Genomic DNA, 25,195 nt, shown 5'->3' on the forward strand with positions numbered 1-25,195 from the left:
AATATCAGCAGCAGTTAGAAAACGCACATTCTTAAAAGATATTTTCTAACAGCATCAAACCCATAAGGTACCTATAAACTCATACATTCTCAATAGTGGCAATTTCCCCCCCAAAGCGGCAAAAATTGGTTGTTGGGAGACAAAAGAAACCTTGCCCTTTTATGTATAAAACACAGATGTACTCAGAGAATGTACAGAGATACGCAGTATATGTGCGGTGCTCCAGGCAGGGGCGATCAGGCTCCTTGGCGAAGAGGAGGCACACCCGACACGCCTGACACAGGACTGTGTCCAGAGCACACAAGGCCTCGGAACAACTCAACAGTAAGAAGCAACAAATCAATTTACAAATGCGTGAAAGACCTAAACACACCCCACTGAAGACAGACAGCAAATAAGCACCTGGAGACGCTCCGCATCACACGTCCTCAGGGAAACACAAAATAAAACCTCGAGACACACTCGCACCCACCAGAAGGGCAGGAAGTCTGCCGGCCCCGCGGGTGAGGACGTTCAGCCCGTGGCGCCTGGGGTGCAGGCTCCAGTCCTGACCACCAGCCACGGGAATTAACCAGGAGCCCACCCACCAGCCGGCGCAAATACCCACGTGGTGCCCAGCAGAGGACCCTGCCCAGAGAAGGAGGGGTGACGTTCTGAGCCCCACACAGCCGTGACCACAGGCACATCTCCCGAAGGGACGGAGGCCAGGCGTGAAGGTCTGGGCCCTGCAGGGTCCCATCATTTGCCTTCTGAGAGGGTAAAACTACAGAGAAAAAGCCGATCCTGGGACTCATGAAGATGGGGAGACGCAAAGCCAGCTGTGTGTTGGGTGCGTGGGTGGGGGGTGTCCCTGGGCAGGAACAGGGAGAAGGACGGTGAGAGACGGTCAGGTCTGAGTGCAGGCCCTGCCCCGAGGTCACTGTGCTCGTGGACGAGCCTCCCACCCCTGAGCACTGGCAGGTGGGCAGAGACGGGTGCTGAACAGGTCACGTCCACAAAGCACTGAGAGAAAACCCCGGAACACAAGTGCCTACGCAGGGGCGGGGCAGGGTGGGGTGGTGGTCGTGCTTGTCCTTGTTTGTGGTTGTGGTTGTGATTGGCTGTGGCTGGAATTGTAATTGTGATTTTGGTTGTGGTTATGGCTGTAGTTGGCTGTGGTTGGAATTGTAATTGTGGTTGTGGTTGTGGTTGGTTGTGGCAGCAGCCGCATTGGCATGAAGTATTCACAGGAGTCTGACTAGGGGTCCTGGCAGCTCCAGTGGTTCTGGTTCCTTTTGACCCCTGAGAGGCCACTACTTCTCTCCTTCAGCCTCCAGTGGGGCTGTCTGAGCCACAGAAGCGCACACACCAACGCACTTCAGACTGATTTAAAACTGGGCGTCATCTCACTGAGGACCTGAAGTCCCCAGAGCTAACAGGACGGAGCGCTCCCATCACCACTGCCACTGCCCGAGCAGCTACCGGAAGGAGGCTGTTTCTCCTGTTTATCACAGGTCTCTTTTGCTCTTAGGTCAGAGCCGTCCTCTGGGATGACCTGCATGAACGATGCAAAGGGATCTCACGGCTGCTCCGGAAGACCCTGGGCTGGCGGGCAGTGTCACTGACCGGTGGAAAAGGTTGCGGTCCTGAACGTCCAGAAGCACCCGCTCAGCTTCACGTAATGATGGATCCTGGCATCTTCCCTCAGATCCCACACGACCACCGAGCCGTGCACGGTCCCAGCAAACAGCAAGAAGGCTTTAAAGGGGCTAAAGCAGCAGCACGTGACCTAGAAAGATGCACAGAAAGCCGGAGGCTGACAAGTGGAGGCACCGGTGTCCGTGGACCTTCCACCTGGAAGCCGAGGGCGTCTGCGTGTCGTCTCCCTGGGTGACGGGAGGGATGGCAGCTGCGGGGCGTGGCCACGGTGCCTCCATTCAGCCCCATCAGGTGGCCCAGAAGGGCTGATCCCTCTTCTGCCATTTTATTTACATCCTGCATCACAGTAAGTTGTTATTTTCAAGCCCCCAAAACTGATACCCATAAAAGTTATCCTTCTCCACAGCTCTGGAGGAAATCGACGACTTTGAGGTCAAGGACCACATGACTAGAAACACACACGTAAAAGGGCAGCTCTCCCACTGTACCCGCGTGGTCGTCACACCACAGCCCCAGTAACCAGGGGCAGGAAACGCACGCGGCCAAGGACCTGGAAAATCTCAGGCACATTAAGAAAGCTCTACAATATCCAGACCAACTGCAGCAAGCCGGGAAGCACACTTCTGGGGTCCCAGCGGCGCCAGAGCCCATGTGTCCATTAAGTCACAGGCACGACAGTGCTGAACGCCAGGGACTGAGAGGCTGTGGTAACCTGGCCCCTCCGTCCAGCTGGTCCTGCCAACTAGGAGTTTCTGCACCTCGTCACCCTGCACACAGCTGGGGTGGCAGGGACAGAAAACAGTGGCCTTGGAAGCCCTCCTGGTGCCTGCCTTCTGCTAGTAACACCACGGCTCTCCCGGGCTGTACCTTCGACTCGCATATCAGGACCTTCTGGGGTCCCGACGGCTGCCAGATGTCCCACACGCAGAGCACGTATCTGCCATCCAGCAGGGGCGTGAAGGCTTTCCCAGGTCGCCCGTGCACGGACACCACCATCCGCCTCTGAACCTGAGAGGCATGCAGGTAGGACACTCTCCGGTCTGAGGATAAGACAAGAAAAATGTTTCTGCATTTAGTGATCTGCCAGAATCCACGTTAAACTAACATACTTCAGATTATTCAGATACATTTCAGCTTAATGAAGAAATAAACATGGTCTTTCGAAGATGCCCGCATCTGAAATCGGGGTTTTTACAAATGGCCAAGGTCGACTTGAAAACGTCCAAGTTGGCCTCGTTTGCTAGAAGCCACCCTCCTCCGCACTCGGCACAAAGCGGCCTGGGACTCCGCTGTCCATCAGCTACTCCTACGGGCCCGTGGGAGCGCAGGTGACCTGGGTGGGGCGTCACAGCTGCCCCATCAGTGCCTTCTCCCCCGGCAACGGGACCCTGCCTGACACCCATCTTCCTCCTGATATCTGTCCCTCAGACACACTGTCTGTTCCCCTCGTTCGGTCCACTTACAGAGGCAGGATTTCTGTCTGTCTGTCCACTGTGGCTCCAAGGCCTGGGACACTGCAGACACTCCTGAGTATCTGTGGCACCCAGAGAAGAATGAGTGGGCCACCAGCGCTGCGCGTTTCCTGGCGATGGTGGCATCGAGCAGACTCTGTGAGGGTCCCGGGTCACTCCCTCGGAGCTCAGCTCCAGGTAACGTGAACCAGGCCCAGGTCAAGGACACCTGCCGTCCCAACCTCCTCTCCCGTTACCTCAAAACTCACTTTACTAAAACAAAACACAAGAAAAACCTCCAATCTGCCCACACTCGGAACTAAGGGGCAAGTTCCGGACAACACCCGTGCATCCTCTGTCTCTAACTAAGGGCTCTGGAACAAGCACACCCGGCCCCCAGCCCCGGATCTGTGACGCTGCCATCGCTCATCAGCTCCTGGAGGAAAGGACTGCTTTAATTCCTGTTTCTTGGGCTGCAGGGGGAGGTGGTGGTGTGGACAGCTGTATTTTGAATGCTATAGATGCAATGATTTATTGTTTTTCTAATAGGATAACTCTTACCTTTTAAAAACAAAAATACCCTCAAACAACATGAGTTTCTTAAATTAACAATGCCATTTGTGCTAATGGTCAGTGCAGAGGCATGGATACGAATCTAGATCTCTACAGCAGGCAGGATAGAGGAACTTCTAGAACAAGCGGCACCAATGCACCGGGTCACGCAGGCCCAGAAGCACCCGGCACAGCTGACTGCGGGGCCCCTGCACTCCTTGCCCTTCTCCACGCAGACCAGGACCATGGTTGCCACCCAAGCCCTCACCAGACACTTGTTTTAAAAACAAGGAGGCGACCCACTTAAGCAATTTACACTTGGTCACGCACACGCAGTTTGTTTCGTTTATGACCACATGCGGTTACACTCCATGTGTGATGACACGGGCTTCACTTTGGTGGATTTTATGCTCTGTAACCACGGATCAACTTAAATCTAAGTCAACGCTGGGCTAAGTTAACCACACGACTCCCACTTGGACGCTCCCTCACGCCGCTCCCACCGTTCCTCTACCCGTGAGTGCCCATCATTCCTGTAACACACGCGCTCGAGTCTGCAGAAGCTGGACCTCCGCTCCCTGTTCAATAATCCCCCTGCTAACACAGGGTGTAACAGTAAGGGTCACTGCCTCAACGTCAATGTTGACTTTGAGGACCGCTTACTTTGAAGGAACGGCAAGCTGGTATTCAGCTGCGCGGAGCTATCGCTGAAGCGCAGGGGGCAGTCCTGCGCCCGGGGTGTCCAGGTCGGCTCCGACGCCACCCGATCCTCTTCAAGCAGAACCGCAATCACCTTCCAAAGACACATGAGCAGTCCTTCTTCAACACTCTCAAATGGACTCATCTTACAAGATAAAACAAAGCACTACCTAATCTTACCTGTTTCTTAAAATAACTGCCTAAGTCCAAGATATCGTATAAACGGACAGAATGAAATTATTTTGTCCTTTCCACACAATAATAGAAACTACCAGGTAAAGTTCCATTAACATAAACTCCAGAGCCATTATTTAACATTGGATGTCATTTTTCATAGTAAACCTTTTGCTAAAATAACGGGAGTGGGGAAAGGGACCCTCCAGCTTTTTTCTAGAAGAAACAGGGGCATGGAAATGCCACCTACAGCACCACTTCCTGCTCACCGGGCTGCAGTAAGGACCCAGTGTGACAGCAAATCGCCGTCACTGCCCTCATGGGTCGTGGGTCACGCTCAGGACGACGATGGGGAAGAGAAAGGTGAGGTGGACTCGGGAGAGGTTCCCACTGAGAACAGACGGGACAGGGCGGGAGGCCCAGCAGTGAGACCAAGGTCTCCGACCCCGGCCGCCCCTGCTTCCTGCTCCAGCCCACCTTTCCTCCACGTCACCGGCACCCGAGTGTGTGAACTCTCACTGAGAGCGGCTGACGTCACGTGCAAGCGTGTGAAAGCACAGTTGTATCTCGTAAAGAACAGGCGCTCCGCCACGCAGCTCGGAGACCAGCACCAGGCGTCCAGCACAGGGCTGAGGACAGGCTCATTCTGAATCTACATGTCAGGTTCATGTGTATTGTACTTATCGGTGCTTTATACTTGAATTCTGAGCTGACGTGGAAACAATACGAGACAACTGAAGAAACACAAACGCCGACCTTGCACTTGATGTACTGAGAAACATTACAGACCCTGATCCTCTTCCTCCAGGGGCTCAAACAGAAACACCCACGCAGGACCAGGATGGTGACCGTGGTTTGCTTTGATATAATTGAGGGGTGGGTGACGGAGCTCAAGAGGTGAAGGGCTGCAAGCTGGGACCTCTGAAGCACGCGGCGGCCACCTGCCGCCCCTCGACCTTTGTACGGACTTTGAAGATTTCCATAACCAGTTTTTAAAGTCATGAGTTTACTAGTTTCAAATACCCTAGATGTGTGCTCACCTTGCTGACTTTGTATGTCTGTTTTTTAGTCTATATTCATTTTAAAATGCAAGCAACCAACGTTACAGTACAGAATCCAAACACACAGACAGTGCCTGCAGACACAGAAGCTGCTGGGGTCCCTGCCCAGGGCAGAGCGCACCTGGCAAGCGGCCCGGAGGAAGCTGCACAGGCGGGGCGTGTTGACCTTCGGGACGACGGCGGCGGCATCAAGGGGGCCGCTCCGCTCACTCCCTGAAAAAACAGCACACATGAAACCAGCCAGCGCGACTCTCACAGTCACGGTCGCACACGTCAAAGGGCGTACGAGTGAACCAGGAGCCCTGGAGGGGAAGCCAGGGGGTTCCATCTCATCCTCTAGATCGCCTCCTGATTTCTCAGAAGTCTGTAAACAGAATCCTACCTAAAGCATCAGTTTATCATGTATGTGTTACGTTTAGGTGTGTTATTTTCTTAGGATGAGGCTTCCCTGAGGAAAGGGAGTAACAGAGGTAATTCCTCAGAAGGAACAATCCACCACCAGTAAAGCAATATTTAGCACACAAATAACCGAGGAGAACCCAAGGTGAGCAGAACTCTGCATATTCCAGGGGCTTCCATCTGTCTTGATATGACATACCTGGAAAATGTACTTAAAGATGAAACTTCTCTAAGAATGAGAACAGACTACCCCAAATTAAGAGCAGAGAGTGTTCTAGAAGGCCATCTGCAAAGTGCTGGTTTGGCGCGTGGGCTCGTTCCTTTCCGTTTAGGAACAAGTGTTGTGAACCCTGATCAGGGACCAGCCCAGGCCTCCAGCTCCGCGCAGGTGCTAAGGGTGGTATCTGGAAGAGCTCTGGTGTTTCCACAGTCACGTGGTGACAGCCACACTCGAGACGGAGGAAAGAACAAGAAAGGGAGTGAACACAACTCCCAGGGTCGAGAGCAGAGGCTGGTTACCCCCAGACACGGCCGCGCCTTCCCCTGGGTGCTGGGTCCACACTTCCTGAGTCTCAACCTCTTCAGTCTGGACATTCCTGTCCACGTTATCTTCATTATACTGAACATAGGCCTGAAAAACAAAGCTGGGCTGAATTAGCTTTGGATCTCAACCTCAGAGCCATTTCTCATTGCTGAAAACAACTAACAATTTTTAAGTTAATGATGACAGTCTTCTAGTCTGTCAAAAGTAAGCATATGGCATAAATAACAATCATGCAAAGACTGGTTGTGTCTTAAACATTTGATAAATATGGGCCTAAATTTCAAAAGCGTTTTCAAAAAGTCACAACAAACAATTCAGCTCTGGCTTGAAAAGATGATGACCTAGTCCACCAACACCCTATTCTCTTAGAACACAGCAGCTTTGCAAAACCAGACACAAATTTATTTATTTCAAAAATGTACATGCTTCAGCAAAGACAGTTTTGATACTAATAGCTTTAAGATGAGGAAAACAAGCAAAAGAAGTTAGATAGTCTGCTCAAGGTCAGAGTGAGTCAGCTGCAAAGCCAGGGTTAATCAGTCAGCTTCTTAAATTTCCTCCTGTGATCTTCTCCCCAGTGAAAGATTACTGACTGATATATCCAAGAGCATGTTGATAGGTGCACTGTGGGGACAGAAGAAAAATGTCCCAGGAGATCCCTGACTCCAAGACTTCACCACCTTGGGAGGTGGACTGTCACACAGTCAACAACTGGAAGTACTACAGGGAAACACAGGGCTGTGTGGGTCGTACTGTAGCAACCCTGGAGCCAGAGGACACAGCGTAAGTCATCGGGAAGGGGTCACCTAGTTGCCTAGAGGGCAGGACAAGGACAGAGAGCAACAGGCAGGTAGATGGCAGGAAAGGCTGCGTGGCCTAAGCCAGGTGATGGAGAAAAACAGGTAGATGACAAAGGGACCTGGCAAGAAGGATCCACAGGCAGGTAGGTGATGGGGGGCCTGGCACAGGAAGACCTTGAGAGGAGGGTGAGGAGAATGGAACAGGCAGGAGGGATACTGAGGTGAGCCCAGTGTCTTGGGATTTGGGAGGCACTCGGTCGCTGATCTTGCAGGAACATATGTGCAGGCCTCGGAGGCAGTGCAGGACGCTACACCCCACAGGAACCCAAGCAAGTGATCCGAGGTGACTTCCCAGTGACCTTCAGTAACCCCCCTACTTGGGGCTGTCCTCAGGGCTTAGGAGCGATCCACATCCGTGCCCAGGAGCCTCCAGGGCGCCGAGGACGCTGGCACAACCTCCAGGTGACGAGCACATGACGTCTGCGTCCCTCACAACCACTCCCAGGTCTAACGTCCGGAACAGGACACCGCACCACACAAACTCCTGCCAACGCACTGTACTCGCACTTGGTAGCTAACCTTGTACTCACCTGCTTGGTGTTTCTTTTCCCAAAGTTTCGGATGTACATGTCATACTCGTTCACTGGTGGGAGGTCCAGGAGGGAGAAGGTGAAGGAGAAGTCCAGGTCGATAAGCCGGAGCAGCTTCGTGCTGCGTGTCCTGGAAACGAGACGACGTGACATCAACCACGTGCAAAGGGAAGAATGGGCCGGGGGAGGGAGCCTCAGGAGCAGCTGGTGGCTCCGGCCAAGGGGCTCGTGAAGGTCTGTCTGGTGGGAGCCTGAGATACTGACAGTCACTAAGATGGGAACTCACGCGTGTACAGCGAGGCCCCGGGGCTGAAAACCCCACCTGTGCCGTCGGCGCCCTCAGGCCCCCATCCCACCTGCCCGCCACCCACCCCGCTCTGAGGGACTGAGCCCTGGCCACTCCCGAGGGACACGTCCAGCCAGGCGAGCCCCTGTCCACCCTCACCCCCGCCTTCATCTGATAAGACACTGGAAGAGCCGTGCCGCTGCAGAGGCTGGCGGCCATGAGACCCGGGGGCGGGAGAGCCCGCTCCGCCAGTGCGTCTCCCTGGCCGATCCCGCTCTCTCTAAACCTACTGCATCCATCCCAGATCTGGGTGGACTCTTACATCTGCTCCCAGACTGTACTGGGTTTAGTACAGCAGACCACGGGCTGAGATTCTGTTCTCCACTTTCATGAATCTAGGAATTCTGCAAATTTCTGAGTTCACAGTCGTGTAAGCTTGGACTCTGACTCCTGGTGGCCCTGGCTGTTCAAAGTTCACATCCACCTCCACCAGAGGCTAACCCGGGGCCTCCGCTTCATCGTCTACACAACTGGCCTGCGGCACCCACGGAGGACATCAAGACAGGAGGCACAGCGCCCGGGCCAGCGTGGGGCTCTTCACCCACGAATCCCCAGCTTCCTCACGCGAGAAACAGAGCGCTGGCCCTGAGTGACGCCAGCCACAGGGCAGGAGGGGGCAGCACCACAGGCGCAGGCTGGGCCAGGCCGACTCTCTGCTCGGGGTTCCGGCCACCAGCCTCGCAGGCCCCTGACTGTGACGCTGCCGCAGCCGTGACATGGGGGCTCCCAGGGCCCCCCAGAACTAACACCAATGCTAGGGCCGATTTTGTCTACAGCACTGCACACCCTCACCAGGACACAACATCTGGACACAGGGAAACGGAGCACAAATGAAATCACGTGCCTGAACGCCAGCAGTGAAAACAAAACAAGAGCTAATTTTTAAGGGTACGTTGAAGAAAAGTGTATTAAAACTCCCTAATTCCTTCTGCAAAGTTCCCAACACACCTACTTTTGCTTAAGGGCCTGAGTCCGACTCTTCTGGCGGCGTGAGGCTGTCGCAAAGTCCAGGAAAATCCCACAAGCAGGGGTTTCGGAGGGGGATACGTCTGCAGCTGCACACACACAAAAAGCGTTTTCGTGACACTGAAACGTTTCTTCAAGCAAAAGAAATCAAGAGTAAACCAGCCAGAAGCATGCAAACCAATTACGTTCAGTAAGGTCTTTACACATAACTAGTGTTAAACATCTTCTACGAGCATTTAAGAACCACTCCAGCTACCGTCATCTAAAACTTTCAGCAACAAAGCAAAACTTCCTACGCATGTGCCAATCACACTACGTTTAGAAATATTTAAGAATACACATACAAGGCAGTCCTCCACTCCCGCCCCACTCTCCCCTCCCCCTCCCAAAGTGTGTCCTCTGGTAAGGGAGCTGAGACGTGAACGCACAAAACAACTGAAGAACAGAGACAGATGCAGCTTAATGCTGGATCAGCCACTCACTGTGGCAGAGAGAAAACAGGCAGACGCGGGCAGGGGTTCGTCAGGTCACAGGGTGCGGAGGTCGTTGACCTGGTGACCCACCATCAACTGCCGAAAGCTCCCACCAGAACGGACAGCTCGGGCCCTCACCCTCCCATGCAGACAGCCTCCATTGCCTCTATCCCCCAAGGATTTCTGCGCTTCCCGTGCAGACTGACCCCCGTCTGTCTACACATTTATTCCAGTTGTATCTTACTCTGTCTTCTCATTCCTCTTGGATACGTGTTTGAACTCCTGCAAAGAGCGTGCCCTCCCCTGCCGTCTCACAGCTTGATCAGACCCACCAGGCACAGCCGGATCCCAGCCAGGGCACCCGCCTGGAGGCCGCAAGCAGGTTGCTGACCGAGCGCCTCCTGTTTCTCATCCCTCAGAACACCTGGCACTCAGGACAGTCAGGAGCGTTTATGAAAAGAACTCTCCTACCCTTACAAGTAGCCCTATCATACCCAGATGCCAAGAACTTCTGAGCGAAATACATTTCCAATCTCCTAAAGAAAATCGCCGGGAGAGGACAGCTCCCTGGGGAACAGACCCTGTGCCGCCACGCGGCCCCTCTGACACGCCTGGGGCTCCAGAAAAACAGCAGCCTGTGCAGCTGACGGACGACACAGCGCAGGGAAGGAGCAGGGCTGCGCCCAGGCCCCCCGCGCTGAGCACCTCCCGGGCGCCGTCACGGGGGAGGAAGGGCCGGGAGCGACACGGGACCAGCATGCACTCACGCACCTGGCCCCGGCCCCGGCCCCCTGCCACGCTCCGTCCGGCCTTGCTTCTCAAACAGCTTCGAGGACAGCTCGCCGACCCGTTCATTTTCTGCGTGGATGGCTTTCTGAATTTCCTGTATCTCCCTCCTTCTGGCCAGAGGAAGCTCTTCCGCTGTCTCTTCTGATTCAGGCTCATGTGCAACATCGTCATCGTCCCCGTCACAGACCTCAAAGTCATCCTCGTAGCCCTGCAAACGTAGCAGACACGCACACAGGACAAAACACACAGCTTACAGCCTGAAACAGACGTGGTCCTCAGTGTGGCTCAGGGCGACTTCTACAGCTCACAGATTTCCACATCATTGCATCACAAATCTGTATGAACTGCTGCGTTTGTTTTTCTGCATCTGTATAAACTACAGAACTACGTACACTGAGAGCTCTGAATGAACAATAACGTGCAAACGCCTTTGTGCTGAGAATGGGAGTGTATGTGCACATAAACGTGTGCTACATGTATACTCCATGTAGACGGACACATATATATGCATACACACGTGCACATATATGTACACATTTGATTGCAGTGCACTAACAATAGCTTAAATAGAAAAACCACTTAATTACATCATATTGGTCAGCAATGGTAGACATATAGCAAACTTTTTATAGGTGCCAGACCTAAATCAAACAGCTAAGGAGTATTGAGAGCAACAGAAAGAAAAAAAGAAACTATTAAGTTACTGATTTTAGAACAAATTATCTTTAAGCTGAGAAAATTTTAAATTTTTATACCTACTTCAAAATCATCTTCAGAACCGGCTGCACATTCGCCAGCTCCAGCATTTCCTAAGTCGGTGTCTTCCTTTTCAATTTCCTGGAGTAGAAATCAAACATACAATTAAAATATTCAATCATAAGTTGGCTCTTGCAAATCGGTTGGGAAAATACATTTTTTCTCAGATTCACTTGATGTTGCTCATTTTAAAATTCAAATATCTATAAAATGAACATAACCTAATTACAACTCTTAAAGAAATACCCTAACTTATAAGTATAGCCAGAAAGAGAAAACAGTGAACAATCATATTCTTTTTGGGAAACCTCTATAATTCTGGTGGCTAAAGAAAAAAGGTGTGGTACTTCCCTGGTGGCGCAGTGGTTAAGAATCCGCCTGCCAATGCAAGGGACACGGGTTCGAACCCTGGTCTGGGAAGACCCCGCATGCCGCGCAGCGACTAAGCCCATGCGCCACAGCTACTGAGCCTGTGCTCTAGAGCACGCCAGCCACAGCTACTGAAAGCCCGTGTGCCACAACTACTGCAGCCCGTGCACCTAGAGCCCGTGCTCCACAAAAAGAGAAGCCACCGCAATGAGAAGCCCACACACCACAACGAAGAGTAGCCTCTGCTCGCCACAACTAGAGAAAGCCCGCACTCAGCAACGAAGACCCAACGCAGCCAAAAAAAAACCAATGGAACAAAATTTTAAAAAGCGAAAAAGAGAGAAGGTATTATACAAATAACCCACAGACTGGCATTCAGCACTGCCTTCCCCACTGTGCCTCTCACCCATGATCACAGCCCGGCATCTGCAGTTAAGAACAGACACACTGACACATGTGCTCAAGCACACGCCAGCCAGGTCCCGTGTGGCCCACCACAGCTCCAGTAACCAGGACCAGCCCACAGCCCTGCCCCACGAGCAGGCAGATGGGCTGCTCTGCCCCTGGCCCGGCCATCACTGACCACTGCCAGCCTCCATTTCTCCCCTGAAGTCTGAGTAAGTCCTGCAGTGGACGTGTGCTCAGTCGTGCTCTGCAGGTTTGGGTGGCTGCACGTGTCACCCTCAGGCCGACCCGGTCTGGGTCTGAGGGATGAGGAAGAGGGTGCCGGGAAGACGGAGCAGAAGGACGTTCCAGGTCTCCAGGGCAGGAGGTGGCAGAAACGAAATACAGGTTCAGGAAACTCACGCTTTCGCCCAAGGCTGTTCCTTCTCTTGTCCACCTCCGCTCCCCCTCGCCCGATTTACTGGTGACATGGCACCTCCACCGCTCACAAGCCTACACACCAGGAGCCTGCCGGGACCCCGCTCTCCCCGCCCGCCAGCCGGCCCTCCGCCCCAACCCTGCCACCCCCCAGCCTAGCCCCTACCGTCCCTGCCGTGTCCCCTCTCGTGCCCTCGGAGTTCAGAGACAACCTTCTGAGCAGGAAATCTGATCACACCACACCTGCTTCATACCCACACGGCTCCCCAGCACCCGTGGTGGACGCCCCAAGCACCACAAATTCAATCACCGAAGGGGCTTCCGTCTCCATCCTGGAGGAAGAAACAAAACATTCCTGGTGCCTGCAGGCAGGACAGACGTGGGGAGGTGAGACCCACCCGCAGGCCTGCTGCAGAGGTGGGCACTGCTGATCTGCCCAGGGGCAAGGAGACGACTCGCAGGCTTTCGGGTTTCACACAAGATAGATGTTGGGGATGGAGAGCAGAGGGTGAGCCTGCGGAGTGTGGACCGTCCAGGAGGGGCCGACAAGCTTGGAGCTCAGGAAGGGGGCGGGAAGGGCTTCCTCTTCTCTCCAGAACCTAGTGCCCTGCTGTGTGGTGACCAATGCCAGGAAGTCAGTGATCGGAGCCACAGAGAAGCCAGCTGAGCCTCAAAGTGGACATTCGGTTCTGAGCCCGGGGATGAGGACGTGCCCCGCAGGCCCAGAGGACCAAAAAGCTGCCTCACGAGCAGGTGCTTTGGGCACATCGTCATACAAAGTCACCGTACGTTATGGTGCATGACATGCCATGTGTACGGTACCAATAAACAGGACCCTGCTGATTGAGAAGAGGAACTAAGACAAACGTCATGCAGGAGTTTTAAGCAAAACTCACAGCATCGCAAGCTCGCTGCGTGCCGACAACTCATCACTCGGCAAGCACCCAGGGCCTCACGGTGCCCAAGGCGCCCGTCAGGGGCAGACAGGAGGACGGTGCCAAGGAAGTGTTCCTCCACCTCCCGCAGGGGCCCCGAACACACAGCCTTCTGCTTCACCCCCAGTTTTGGAGAGAGTGCCTTGGCGTCACCAATGGCCTCTTACAGGAGGAAAGGGCCGTTTCCTTTGCCTCTGGTTTGGCTTTTGTTTTTGAAAATTATCTGCTACGTGGAATATGTCTCACTGATGATGGCCAGAACTGTGTCTCTGTGACGCCTCTGTTCAGTTTCTTCCATTCTCCCCAGACCTGCTTTCAACGCAGAGCAACAACGAGAAGGCTGAGGACGCATCCAGCCCACGCTCCTCAGGAAGCCGCACACCCGAGGGCAGCGCGGGGCAAGCACGCACCTCCCCCTCCGTCCTAACGTCCTGCTGCCTAAAAGGAGGAGGGTATCACCCCCAGGAAACACACCGCGAGAGCCGGGACACGAGTGACAGCGCGCGTTGGGACAGAAGCAGAGACACGTCCTCTCCTTACCAAGGCCTCTTCGCTCCCTTGCCTCCGGGCCAGCTTCCACGCCGAGGGGCCCTCTTCGCGGCCATGCTGGGGGACACAGCACAGCTGGTCAGCGCAGAGGGACGGAGGGAGGGTCCCAGGGCAGCCACAGGGCCCACCCCCCCTCTAATGGGGACGCAGGTCCTTGCTCAGAGGGGCACTGGCGGTGCGACTTCACACAGGAACTCAGACTCTCTGGGCCTCGGTTTTCTCTTCCAAGAAATGGGGAGAACTGTGAACCTTCTTCCTTGTGCCAGTGAGGCGGCAGGTAAAACGGGAGAAGCTGGCCATCCTGCTGTGGTCACTGGCCCCAGGAAGGCACAGCTCTCAGATGTCACTGCTCAAAATCATTTGGTGCCAAAGAGTGGGGAGTGCACAGCGTATCACCATGAAGAAAATGAGCAGTTTTCCACGTGTCCATAAAATTATTCTGGCATATTGTGGGCTCTCCATAAATGCTGAAGAATGTTGATGCTATAAAATATATGACCCAATCATAAGCCAGAATGAGCTGCCAAACATCTTCAAAATCACTTCTGGGCTCTCTCAGGGGGAAAAGACATCACATATTTTGCTCCTTTGGCAAAAAAAAGAATGTAAAATGTCTCATTCATAATTTTTTATATCGGTTACATGTTGAAAGAATAATATTTCAGAAATGTTGGATTATATATGTTATTCAAATTAATTTTATGTTTCTTTTTTAAGATGACTACCAAAAATTAAAAATTACAAATGTGGCTCACATTGTAAGTCTAGGGAACAATGCTAAAACTTACCAAAAACATTGGGAGACAGAAGGAAAACATTAAAAACTATATATTTTCATCCAATAATTCCAGTTCAAGAAATTTAGGGCTTCTCTGGTGGCACAGTGGTTAAGAATCTGCCTGCCAATGCAGGCGACAAGGGTTCGAGCCCTGGTCCGGGAAGATCCCACATGCCACGGAGCAGCTAAGCCCGTGTGCCACAACTACTGAGCCTGTTCTCTAAAGCCTGTGAGCCACAACTACTGAGCCCATGTACCACAACTACCGAAGCCCGCGGGCCTAGAGCCCGTGCTCCACAACAAGGGAAGCCACCGCAATGAGAAGCCTGCACACCGCAACAAAGAGTAGCCCCTGCTCGCCACAGCTAGAGAAAGCCCACATGCAGCAACGAAGACCCAATGCAGCCAAAAATAAATATTAAAATAAAATAAATAAAAGCCCTTCTCTAAAAAACAAAAAAAAAGAAAGAAAGAAAGAAAGAAATTTACCCTCGAAAAGTAGGAGGGAGATCTGTATCATTAGAACTGGAGGGGTTTCCACAACAAATCAGGAAAAACAGTATATGCTACATGGGGTGTATGTGTATATAAAACAGAAAAAAAGGCATTCAAATCCCCCAAATATATATATCAAAATAGGATTGTGAAAGATAATATAGAAAAAAAGATTATGTGGGAAGAATTATTTGTAAGGCTAACTTTTTTTTCTAAGGTGTGGCTACAGCTAGACAGTAAGGAATCCAACCACTGCCCCAAACTGAGTGAATAAAACATCCTCACATCAAACAACACATGCCGCATGACCTGGTTTATGAAAGATTACTGTGCTTTTGTGTATGTACATGGAATAAAGGTCTGTAAAGACATGGCACGAGATACTAAGGACAGGTATCTCACAGGCCAGGGTTTCAGACAACTATCAGAGAGAGAAAACGATTATTCTTCACAGGTAACAGAAGCCAAAATCTGCTTGCTGCGTTATCTATAAGAAGACAAAAACCCAGGAAGTGGTTTGATAATAATTTTAACACCACAGCATACAATTCTAGAGATACCAAAGAATCATTCTGAAGACTCTTCTGATGATAATTATGAAAATGGCATACAAAATGAAGACTGGGAGTTGTGGTGTCCTGAGTGACACCGTATCACCGACACGTGCTTCTCGAGTATACACACACGCACACGTGGTCCAGAACATGAAACAGCTATTACACCTTATGACTTGCATGTGCTTCTCCAGTATACACACACGTGCGCACAAACACGTGCTCGCACACCTAGTCCAGAACATGAAACAACTACGTAAGGAGCAGGGCCATGAGGGCGTCAGTGATAATAACGAATGTTTGACAGAATTCGCCAGTGAGGTCATCTGAGCCTGGGTCGCTCTGTGGAGAGATTTTCTACACTAACACAGTTTTGTTACTAACCACAGATCTACTCAGACTTTCTGTTTCTTCTTGAGGCAATTCCACCAATTTATGTCTTCCAGGAATTTCCCTTTCATCTAAATTGTCTAATGTGCTAGCATGAAACGCTATCATTCTATTAGTGAAAGTGGGTGCTAAAGTCTCAATCACTGTTGAATTTTCTATTTCTCCCTTTAATTCTGTCAGTTTTTGCTTCTCGTATTTTGTGTCTCTTTTGTGAGGTGCATGTTCATTTATAAATGTCACATCTTCCTGCAAGCTAATTATTTTATTACTACCATACGTTCCTCCACCTCTAGTCCAGCCACTCAAGCTCTGTTACAGCTGCTGTTTGATGGTTCACCTTGTCCATATTTTTACTTTTAATCCATTTGAGTCTTTTAATCTAAAATGTATCTCTTATGTGCCTCCTGGAATAGCCAACCAAATAAGCCATCTGCAAACAAGGCCCGCCTCAGGGTCTGAGTCGCAGGACCACGCCCACTGCATAACAGAATCAGTGTGAAGTGTCTTACCTTCCTTCTGGAGTCTTTATCTTTCCCATTATTCCTCTCTAAATTCTCTGCATGCCTAGGAAGCAAATATGATCAAAATCAAAATTAATTTTAAACGAAGACTTGAAAATTAAAACATTGACATCCCAGTGAAGGCTCAGCAATTGATATGATTAAGAATGGCAGTAGTTTGGCATATTGCAAAGCATGCTATGTTAGAACTATGAATACTCAATCCTTTTTAAAACTATTTTTACTATTTTAGCAGTAGTACAAGATAAGAAATATCTTCAGTAGAGAGAGAAGAAACTATGTGTTTTAACAAACTTGTGTTTGTGTATGACTCTAAATCCTTATAAGAATTCTAGAATATTCCTGTAATTTTATTAGAGAATCTCCCAAACGTTATTTTGTGTTTAATATAATATTTGTATTTCCAAAAGAAAGATTTATCTTGAAATATGTTCTATTCTTTAATCATATTTTATATGTTTACCTGGGACCTAAAATAAAGGCTTTCAAAATTGCAAGTTGATTTTCAATTTTTGGAACTTACATTCATACCAATTCAATACAGCATATGTTTAAAAACATACAGAACCAAGCAAAAGCTTCACTGTGCATTCCAGCAGATCTGCAATATAAAATCCAGGAATCTGCACCCCCAGGTTTAAGAACTAACTTTGTTCAAACTTGTAAGAATTGGGGCAAGGCATTTAACCTGAGTCTTCCTAATCTGCGAAGAAGAATTACCAAATATAGTTGTCACAAAGAACAAGTTACAACGCAGAGCTCGTATACAAAACGAGGGTTTACACACAAACTCTAATCTGTAATCTTCATGAACCGCACAAAATAGGTATCATCCAAGCTTCACCAGAAAAGATGAGGCTCCAAAGGGCCACCCAACATCTCAGGGAAGATGCAGATGTGCAGCGGCCTGGCCAATGCCCTGGCCTTTGTCTGACTTGCAAACACTGGGCAGCGGTGGTCTGCGGGCGTGTCTGCGCTTAGTGTTTAGGGGAGGTGAACCATAGGCCGGTAAAAGGTGCCCAACAGCCCACCTGCAGACGCTCTCCCCTCGCAAAGCAGAGACTCCCAAGCGAATCGGTCCCCCATGTGAGGGCGGACGGTCTAATGCTGCATGAGCAAGTATGTAAAAGGCAGAACAGGACTAATGATTCATTGATATAACAAGCTTCCAAGCTCCACGAGTACACGAGTACACCAAAAATACAATTTAGAGGGCTTGCATTGAGAGTAAATGAGGTGCATCTATAATTTATTCTCACTTACTGGCCCTAATCAGGCCCAACAAGAAAAATTCATTTTGAAGCATTGTGTGAGAACTGTGTTGTAAACAGAATAAACAACCAAAGGACGAATATTCCTTACTCGCTTCCAGTCCCATCTCTCTTCGAACTTGCACCTCGATTTCTGCGTTCACCATTCTATCAAAAAAAATTCCATAACCATTAATTAGTATATCATAATGAATTAACCATAATTAGTGAGCTCTGTAAAGGAAGTCATGAGCTCAAAATTTAACAACAGCATCGATGTTACAGGCATCTCTTAAAATAATGGTTTTTACAACCTCTCTTTAGTAAATAAGGGGCTTGACATAAGGGAGGTGAATAAGGTACACCAAAAGGGGATGCGCCCTTCTCTGAGGGGGCTGACGCGTCAGGAAATGGTACCTCGGCCTCCCTCCTCCTGTGCTCCTTCTTGCCCACGCTGCTTCGGCGCTTCTCCTCGTCCACATGGAAGCCTTCTTTATGGCGTTTTTCTTTATGCCTTTCTTCCCCTTCCTTGTCAGAGAATGAATTGCTTTTTTCTTTTGAATACTTCTCTCTTTTCTCCCTTGTGCTGCTTTTTTCTCGATGTTTCTTTTCTCTGTCTGGCTCTTTCTGCTTCCTGTGTCGTCTTTCACCTTCTTCTTTATAGAGCCAATACTTGAGAGGATTGTCTTTGCTGTCACCATACTGCAACTTTGGACGTGACATTGAAAAACACATGAGCGTATAAAACAGACGCCTGCTGTCTTATATACACATTACAGCAAACACAGGGGAAGACACAGAGCTCCCCTGGCTCTCGCTCCCCTGTCCTGCCACGGGCACCTTCCCATACTCACCTGGCGATGGGAAAGGAAACCACGCAGACTACACACACACACACACACACACACACACACACACACACGACAACAGACACCGCAGCCAGCAGCCTCACCCTAAGGAGGAGCATCGTCCCAATTCCTCTGCATGGCGGACACCCTTGCCCTTCCTGCCGCCCTCTCCTCGACTCCCCCGCGTCCTGAGCGCTACCAACACGCAAGGCCCTCCTGAGAGAGCCATGTAACTTGTCTGGAAGGACATCCGCTTTCGTGGGTGCACATTGCGCCTCTCTTCATGGCACACAGCTCACATGTCTGCCCCCACCCGCAGGGAGATGGTTCAGCCATCCCTGCATCCCCCAAGCCTCCAGGGATGTCCAGGGACCACGGGTGCCGAGGCCACAAGGCAGCGATCTGCGAGCTTACACAGTGGGTCATGAGCGCCGGGTTCGGGGAGCATCACTACCATGTCTCAGCAGGACCCAAACTGAACCGTCCTTCTCCGTTCACTCAGGGCCTCCTCCGCCTCTGTTCCCCGTGGTTCCATCCCCTCCAGCCCCCACCCGCTCTGCTCATGGCCACCAGGATAACCTTCCCAAAGAGAAACATGGAGAGGCTCCTCAGGTGTGAAGTTAGATTCCTGCACACCCATCACAGACTGAATTTGAAGGGAATTAAAGATTTACCGTTAAAAAATTATGAGGACCCAGAACAAAACACAGGCGACTCCTTACATGACACCAGCGTGGGGAAGAGGGCTCTCCAAGCATCACAACAACAACAGAAATAAGGAAAGACAGACCTGACTACTTCATAACTTTAAACTCACTTATAAAAATAACAACTGCACAGTAAAACAAACAGAACACTGACATATATAACTAGCAGAGAGCTCATCTTTAAAGTACTCTTAAAGTTAACAATACACCCCACTAGACAAGTATGCAGACGTACGCAGGTAGTAACTAATAATAGGACAATAAACCCTTTTATAAAATGCCCTTTGGGGACTTCCCTGGTGGTCCAGTGGATAAGACTCTGTGCTCCCAATGCAGGGGGCCCAGGTTCGATCCCTGGTCGGGGAAATAGATCTCACATGCATGCCGCAACTAAGAGTTACATGCCACAACTAAGGAGCCAGCGAGCCACAGCTAAGGAGCCTACCTGCCGCAACTAAGACCCAGCACAACCAAATAAATAAAAAAATAAAAATAAGTATTTTTTTAAAATACCCTCTGCTTCTGAATCAAATTAGCAAATGTTAAAAATTATGATAATGCCCACTTGCTGCTTAGGACATGGGGAATCACACTCTGATGTATGAACAATTACAGTCTAACGTAAAACAAATGGGGTAACACTTACTTTGATCTAGCAAGTTCACTTCCAGAAATTAATCATAAGGAAATAATTATGAATAAACGCAAGAAGTTTATACCATGGATGTCTTTACAATGCCAAAAAAATTTAGAAGCAACGTAAGTATCCAAAAAAAAGCAGATGTGTCCAGAAAACATCATTGAATACTGTATTATGCAGGTGTTAAAATACTATAGACAGACGTGACAGCTCAGAAAAATGCTCCAAGTGCATCAGGACAGTTACAAAACAGTAAAAATCCAACGTAAGGAAATAAAGCTTCTATGCACATATCCAAACACATACACTTATATGAATATATGTACATAAACCTACAGACAGACGTGACAGCTCAGGAAAAATGCTCCAAGTGCATCAGAACAGTTACAAAACAGTAAAAATCCAACTTAAGAAAATAAAACTTCTATGTACATATCCAAACACATACACTTATATGAATATATGTACATAAACCTATAGGGCATATATCTAAACATTATCAGTAATTATCTCTGTTTTTTATTTTTTCTCTTATTATTATTTGCATTTTGTAAATTTTCCAAGATAACCAAGGTTTACTCTTGGAATTGGAGAAACACACTTGCCTGTGAGAACTTAGTGCCTGAGAACTGTCTTAGGTCTTAGATTCCGTTTTACAGTATTTTTCAGAAGCCCTCTAACGCCTGTGCCTGAGCGCCCTGAGCTTTGCAGCTGGAGCCCCTCCCAGGCCTCGCCCTGCATACCTTTCTTTCTCGGTATCTCCTTTCTCTCTCCTCATCTCCTCTCTCAGAGTCTTCATCTCTCCGTTCCCCCTCTGCAATTCTTGCTTTACTTACTACAAAAATAAAACGGACTTTTAACATTCTCAAACTTTAGCACAGCAAAAATATCTTCTAACATCCTGCTGCAGTCTTTACTGTAGATATCACACAGTAACACATACGAAAACATATTCTTTAATTAAAACACATTCTCCAATCTCAAGAATGGAAAGTTCTAGAATCTAAACTTAAAATGGAATAAAGAAGGAAACCTGGAAAGCATGTCAGAAGAACGCCTGGGAACCCGAGAGGGGCCCCGGCCCAAACACAGGCCTTTGGAGCTCCTGCCCTGGACTGAGATGCTCAGGGAAGCAAAGTCCAGTCCAGCTGGGCAGACTGCTTCATTCATCTGCAGGCAAAAGCCGGCTTCGGATGACTGGGGGACTGCCCCACGCCCCGGGTCTCCCACAGCCCTGCTGCCTGGGGCACATGGATGCAGGAGGCCCTGTGATGCAAGTGGGTGCACCCATCCCACCCCATGATCTCTCCCTGCCATGGGGGAACCCAACAGAGCCACCTCAGTCACTGGTGACGCCTGCAGCCCCGTTCAGTAGTGAAAAACTAGACTTTCATTTTTGAATTTGCACCAAGTTATTAGGCTTAAAACTAAAAGAATCCACATTTTTAAAGGTGAGGACAAAATTCAACATACAGAGATCATCGAAACAAAGTTCATTCACTCCAGAAGTATTCACCAGGGGCTTCCCTGGTGGTGCAGTGGTTAAGAATATGCCTGCCAATGCAGGGGACACCGGTTCGAGCCCTGGTCCAGAAAGATCCCATATGCCGCGGAGCAACTAAGCCTGAGCGCCACAACTACTGAGCCTGCGCTCTAGAGCCTGCGAGTTACAATTACTGAGCCCACGTGCCACAACTACTGAAGCCCGCACACCTAGAGCCCGTGCTCTGCAACAAGAGAAGCCACCGCAATGAGAAGCCCACGCACCGCAACAAAGAGTAGCCCCTGCTTGATGCAACTAAAGAAAGCCTGCAGGCAGCAACGAAGACCCAGTGCAGCCATAAATAAATAAATAAATATATTAAAAAAAAAAAAAAACGAAAGTATTCACCAAACCTGACCACTTTCTAGGAGCCTGGGGTACACAAGATCAAAACAACCGGTGGGGCGTCTCCTGGGGGTACACAGGAGTGAAGGGCTGGGTTCCAAGAGACTGGAGAGAAAGAGTGGGGGGTCAGGATGACCGTCAGGATTTCTGACCTAAGGGAGGAAGGGAGGGCCCCGGGGATCCAGGGGAGACACAGAGGAGATGAGAGAAGAGGCACGAAAACAACCAGGGGAGGAGGGAGGACCGTCAGAGTCTAGTTGTGCAATGAGTCTCTCCAGAGCAGCCCACTCAACACTGCACTGAAAAACCAGATCAGGTAGCAGACCAAAGGACTGATCTGAAACCAAAACAGACTGTATTACTAATAAGTACCGGGCTTCCCTGGGGGCACAATGGTTAGGAGTCCACCTGCCAGTGCAGGGGACACAGGTTCCAGCCCTGGTCCAGGAAGATCCCACATGCCGTGGAGCAACTAAGCCTGTGCGCCACAACTACTGAGCCTATACTCTAGAGCCCGCGAGCCACAACTACTGAGCCCGTGCACCACAACTACCGAGCCCATGTGCCACAGCTACTGAAGCCCGCACGCCTAGAGCCCACAAGCCACAACTACTGAGCCCGCGTGCCACAACTACTGAAGCCCATGTGCCACAACTGAGCCCATGCGCCACAGCTACTGAGCCCGCGTGCCACAGCTACTGAAGCCTGCACACCTAGAGCCTGCGTGCCACAACTACTGAGCCCGTGTGCCACAGCTACTGAGCCTGCGCTCTAGAGCCCGCGTGCCACAACTACTGAGCCTGCGCACCACAGCTACTGAGCCCACATGCCACAGCTACTGAAGCCCGCATGCCTAGAGCCCACGAGCCACAACTACTGAGCCCATGTGCCACAACTACTGAGTCTGTGTACCACAACTACTGAAGCCCACGTGCCTAGAGCCCGTGCTCCACAACAAGAGAAGCCACTACAATGAGAAGCCCATGAAGAGGAACGAAGAGTAGCCACCGCTCGCTGCAACTAGAGAAAGCCTGTGCACAGCAACGAAGACCCAACACAGCCATAACTAACTAAATAAATAAATTTATTTTAAAAATTAAAAATTTAATTAAATTTAAAAATACCAAGAACATCAAAATAATAATCCTAAAGAGAGGCAATGGATAGTAAGGTAGTCAGTGTTAAACTTAATTAGAGATAACCCTCTTAACCCCAGCTCTGCCCCAGCATTCGGCCTGGCAGAGATGCACACTCGGGTCCTCAGGGCCTGAGCCCCTGCACAGGAGGGACACACTCCAACAGGGACCACAAACCGAGGTCCTAGTCCCATCGTGTTCACAGCCTGAGGATTCTAAGAGTCACTACATGCTCTTCTCATATGTTCCTTTTTTGTTTATGTTGGCTAGTTTGAATTTTTTTATAGGAAGCAGACACTATTTGCATAATAAAAAATAATGAAGATACTTATATCCATTTTGGGGAGGAAAAAGTTATGTACCTCTACCTTAGAATTCCTAGGAATTTGGACAAATAATATTTAAATACGGCTTAAATCTGACACTTTTGAGGAATTTTTTTATCAAAGAGCATTATTTTTGTTTATTTACAACGTGGATTGCGATCTATTGAGGTAATAAACCTAAAATATACTTCAATGGTAAAACTCCAGCAAATCATGAGAAAACTGTTACTCCTTTTGTTCACTGAGTTTTAAAATAACCCGAAAGAAAAGAGTGCAAAGAGCACACACGTGCAGCACCGGGGCCTCCCACTTCACAGCCAAAGCCGAGACCTTCATAAAAACCAGGAGAGAAAACAAGCCGGGAGGGGCCACCTCCAAGGAGGAAAGTGCCCCCGAGTCACAGACCTGCCCGCCTGCGCTCAGGCCTGTCTCGGTCCCTGTCGCGGTCGCGGTCGCCACCCAGCCGGCTGGGGTGCGCGGCCACCTGCCACAGCTCCGCTGGCCGCGCCCGGCCCCTCTCGCGCTCCTTTGCTCGGCCGTGGGGCTTCTCCGCGTCCCGCTCCCGGTGCTTCTCCTGTGGCCGGCCCCTGTCCTTCCTGCTGTCCCGCGTCTTGTCCCTGTCCCTGTCCCCGCGGGGGCGCCCCCCGGCAGCCTGGCCGTCCCTCTCGGCCGCGCTGTCTCTGTACTCGGCGTCACGGTGTGGGGTGCTGGGTCTGCGCTCTTTGCGGTCCGCCCAGTCCGCCTCTGACTCCCTCCGCGGCTTCCTGGCTCTGGGCCTCGTCTCTTCCGTGGGACTGGCTGATCCAGCGGCCTGCGCGACAGAAGGACAACGGGGCTCTGAACCCAGGCTCACACTCACTGAAGGGCCCTAAGAAGCGCTGGCGTCAACTGCTCCCCGTCCCGGCACGACGGGCCGGGACGTAGACTCTGGAACCCGCAGAAGCGGGCTCAGCTTGGCAGCCCGTGCTTGGCGAGGCGCCCACTTACAGGGACGTCCCCGTGTGCTGGCAGATCAAACCTAAAGCGCTACGTGGGTCAGAAAGAAAAGAAAGGGGCGCTGAGGCTGTGCGGGAAAGTCTCCAGGACACTATCCGCCGGGGCCCCCCTCAAGGAACAAGGACCCTTGTCGGAAACTCTCAGGAGGTCTTTTGTTTGGCCATGCTGCGCAGCATGCGGGATCATAGTTCCATGACCAGGATCGAACCCGAGCCCCCCCCCGCACTGGAAGCACGGAGTCTGAAACACTGCCGGACCACCGGGGAAGCCCCCTCTCAGGAGGTCTTGATTGCAACCCCTCAGCCCCGCACACACATGCACACAGACCACACACGCGCACACACACTCACACACTCACAAGGCCTGAGCTCTGAACGCTGACAGGAACCTGACTGGTGGAATGCTGGGCCGAACTGGGACGGAAAACCCGATCCAAGAGGGTTCCAGAGCAATTAACCACATGGCTTTATCTCTGAGTCAAACCACCTCTGAAATGAGCCACATGGAAGCAAAGTTGTGCAGAGCTGAGAACCCGGTAACACTGTGCAAGATTACCATCCAGGGTCCAAACAGACCCCAACTCAAATCTTTTTTCCCAAATCTTTAAAATATATTACCCAAAGGTGTTTTCTGAGCTCATCTTCTTTCCAAGTATCATCTTTGGTTCTTCTCTAAAAAGAAAAGTATAGAGTTAGAATTTTTAAAGTTTAAAGTATCTAATTTTTTATGCTCCAGTGAGCTGATTTTTCATCA

General features: G+C 50.5%; 1 protein-coding gene across 2 annotated transcripts in view; it reads right to left on the minus strand.

Annotated features, from left to right (window-relative positions):
- The window catches only part of DYNC2I1 (dynein 2 intermediate chain 1), a 55,254-nt gene that overhangs the window by 20,947 nt on the left and 9,112 nt on the right, over window positions 1-25,195 (minus strand). The window contains exons 2-17 of one of the 2 annotated variants that reach the window (XM_022576234.3): window positions 25,060-25,113; window positions 23,852-24,257; window positions 20,840-20,931; window positions 18,319-18,609; window positions 18,014-18,069; window positions 16,640-16,694; window positions 13,905-13,970; window positions 11,242-11,319; window positions 10,465-10,690; window positions 9,207-9,309; window positions 7,909-8,038; window positions 6,494-6,605; window positions 5,697-5,788; window positions 4,305-4,434; window positions 2,506-2,678; window positions 1,606-1,768 (exon numbers count right to left, since the gene is read on the minus strand). In XM_022576234.3, the coding sequence (XP_022431942.2) occupies window positions 1,606-1,768; window positions 2,506-2,678; window positions 4,305-4,434; window positions 5,697-5,788; window positions 6,494-6,605; window positions 7,909-8,038; window positions 9,207-9,309; window positions 10,465-10,690; window positions 11,242-11,319; window positions 13,905-13,970; window positions 16,640-16,694; window positions 18,014-18,069; window positions 18,319-18,609; window positions 20,840-20,931; window positions 23,852-24,257; window positions 25,060-25,113 (2,227 nt within the window). The remainder of the gene's footprint in view (window positions 1-1,605; window positions 1,769-2,505; window positions 2,679-4,304; window positions 4,435-5,696; window positions 5,789-6,493; window positions 6,606-7,908; window positions 8,039-9,206; window positions 9,310-10,464; window positions 10,691-11,241; window positions 11,320-13,904; window positions 13,971-16,639; window positions 16,695-18,013; window positions 18,070-18,318; window positions 18,610-20,839; window positions 20,932-23,851; window positions 24,258-25,059; window positions 25,114-25,195) is intronic. The other variant, XM_022576243.3, reaches the window with a different exon arrangement.

Source organism: Delphinapterus leucas, chromosome 9 (assembly GCF_059928025.1).
Source record: "Delphinapterus leucas isolate spDelLeu-1000000601 "Yukka" chromosome 9, BTC_Dleu_Yukka2, whole genome shotgun sequence".
NCBI lineage: Eukaryota > Metazoa > Chordata > Mammalia > Artiodactyla > Monodontidae > Delphinapterus > Delphinapterus leucas.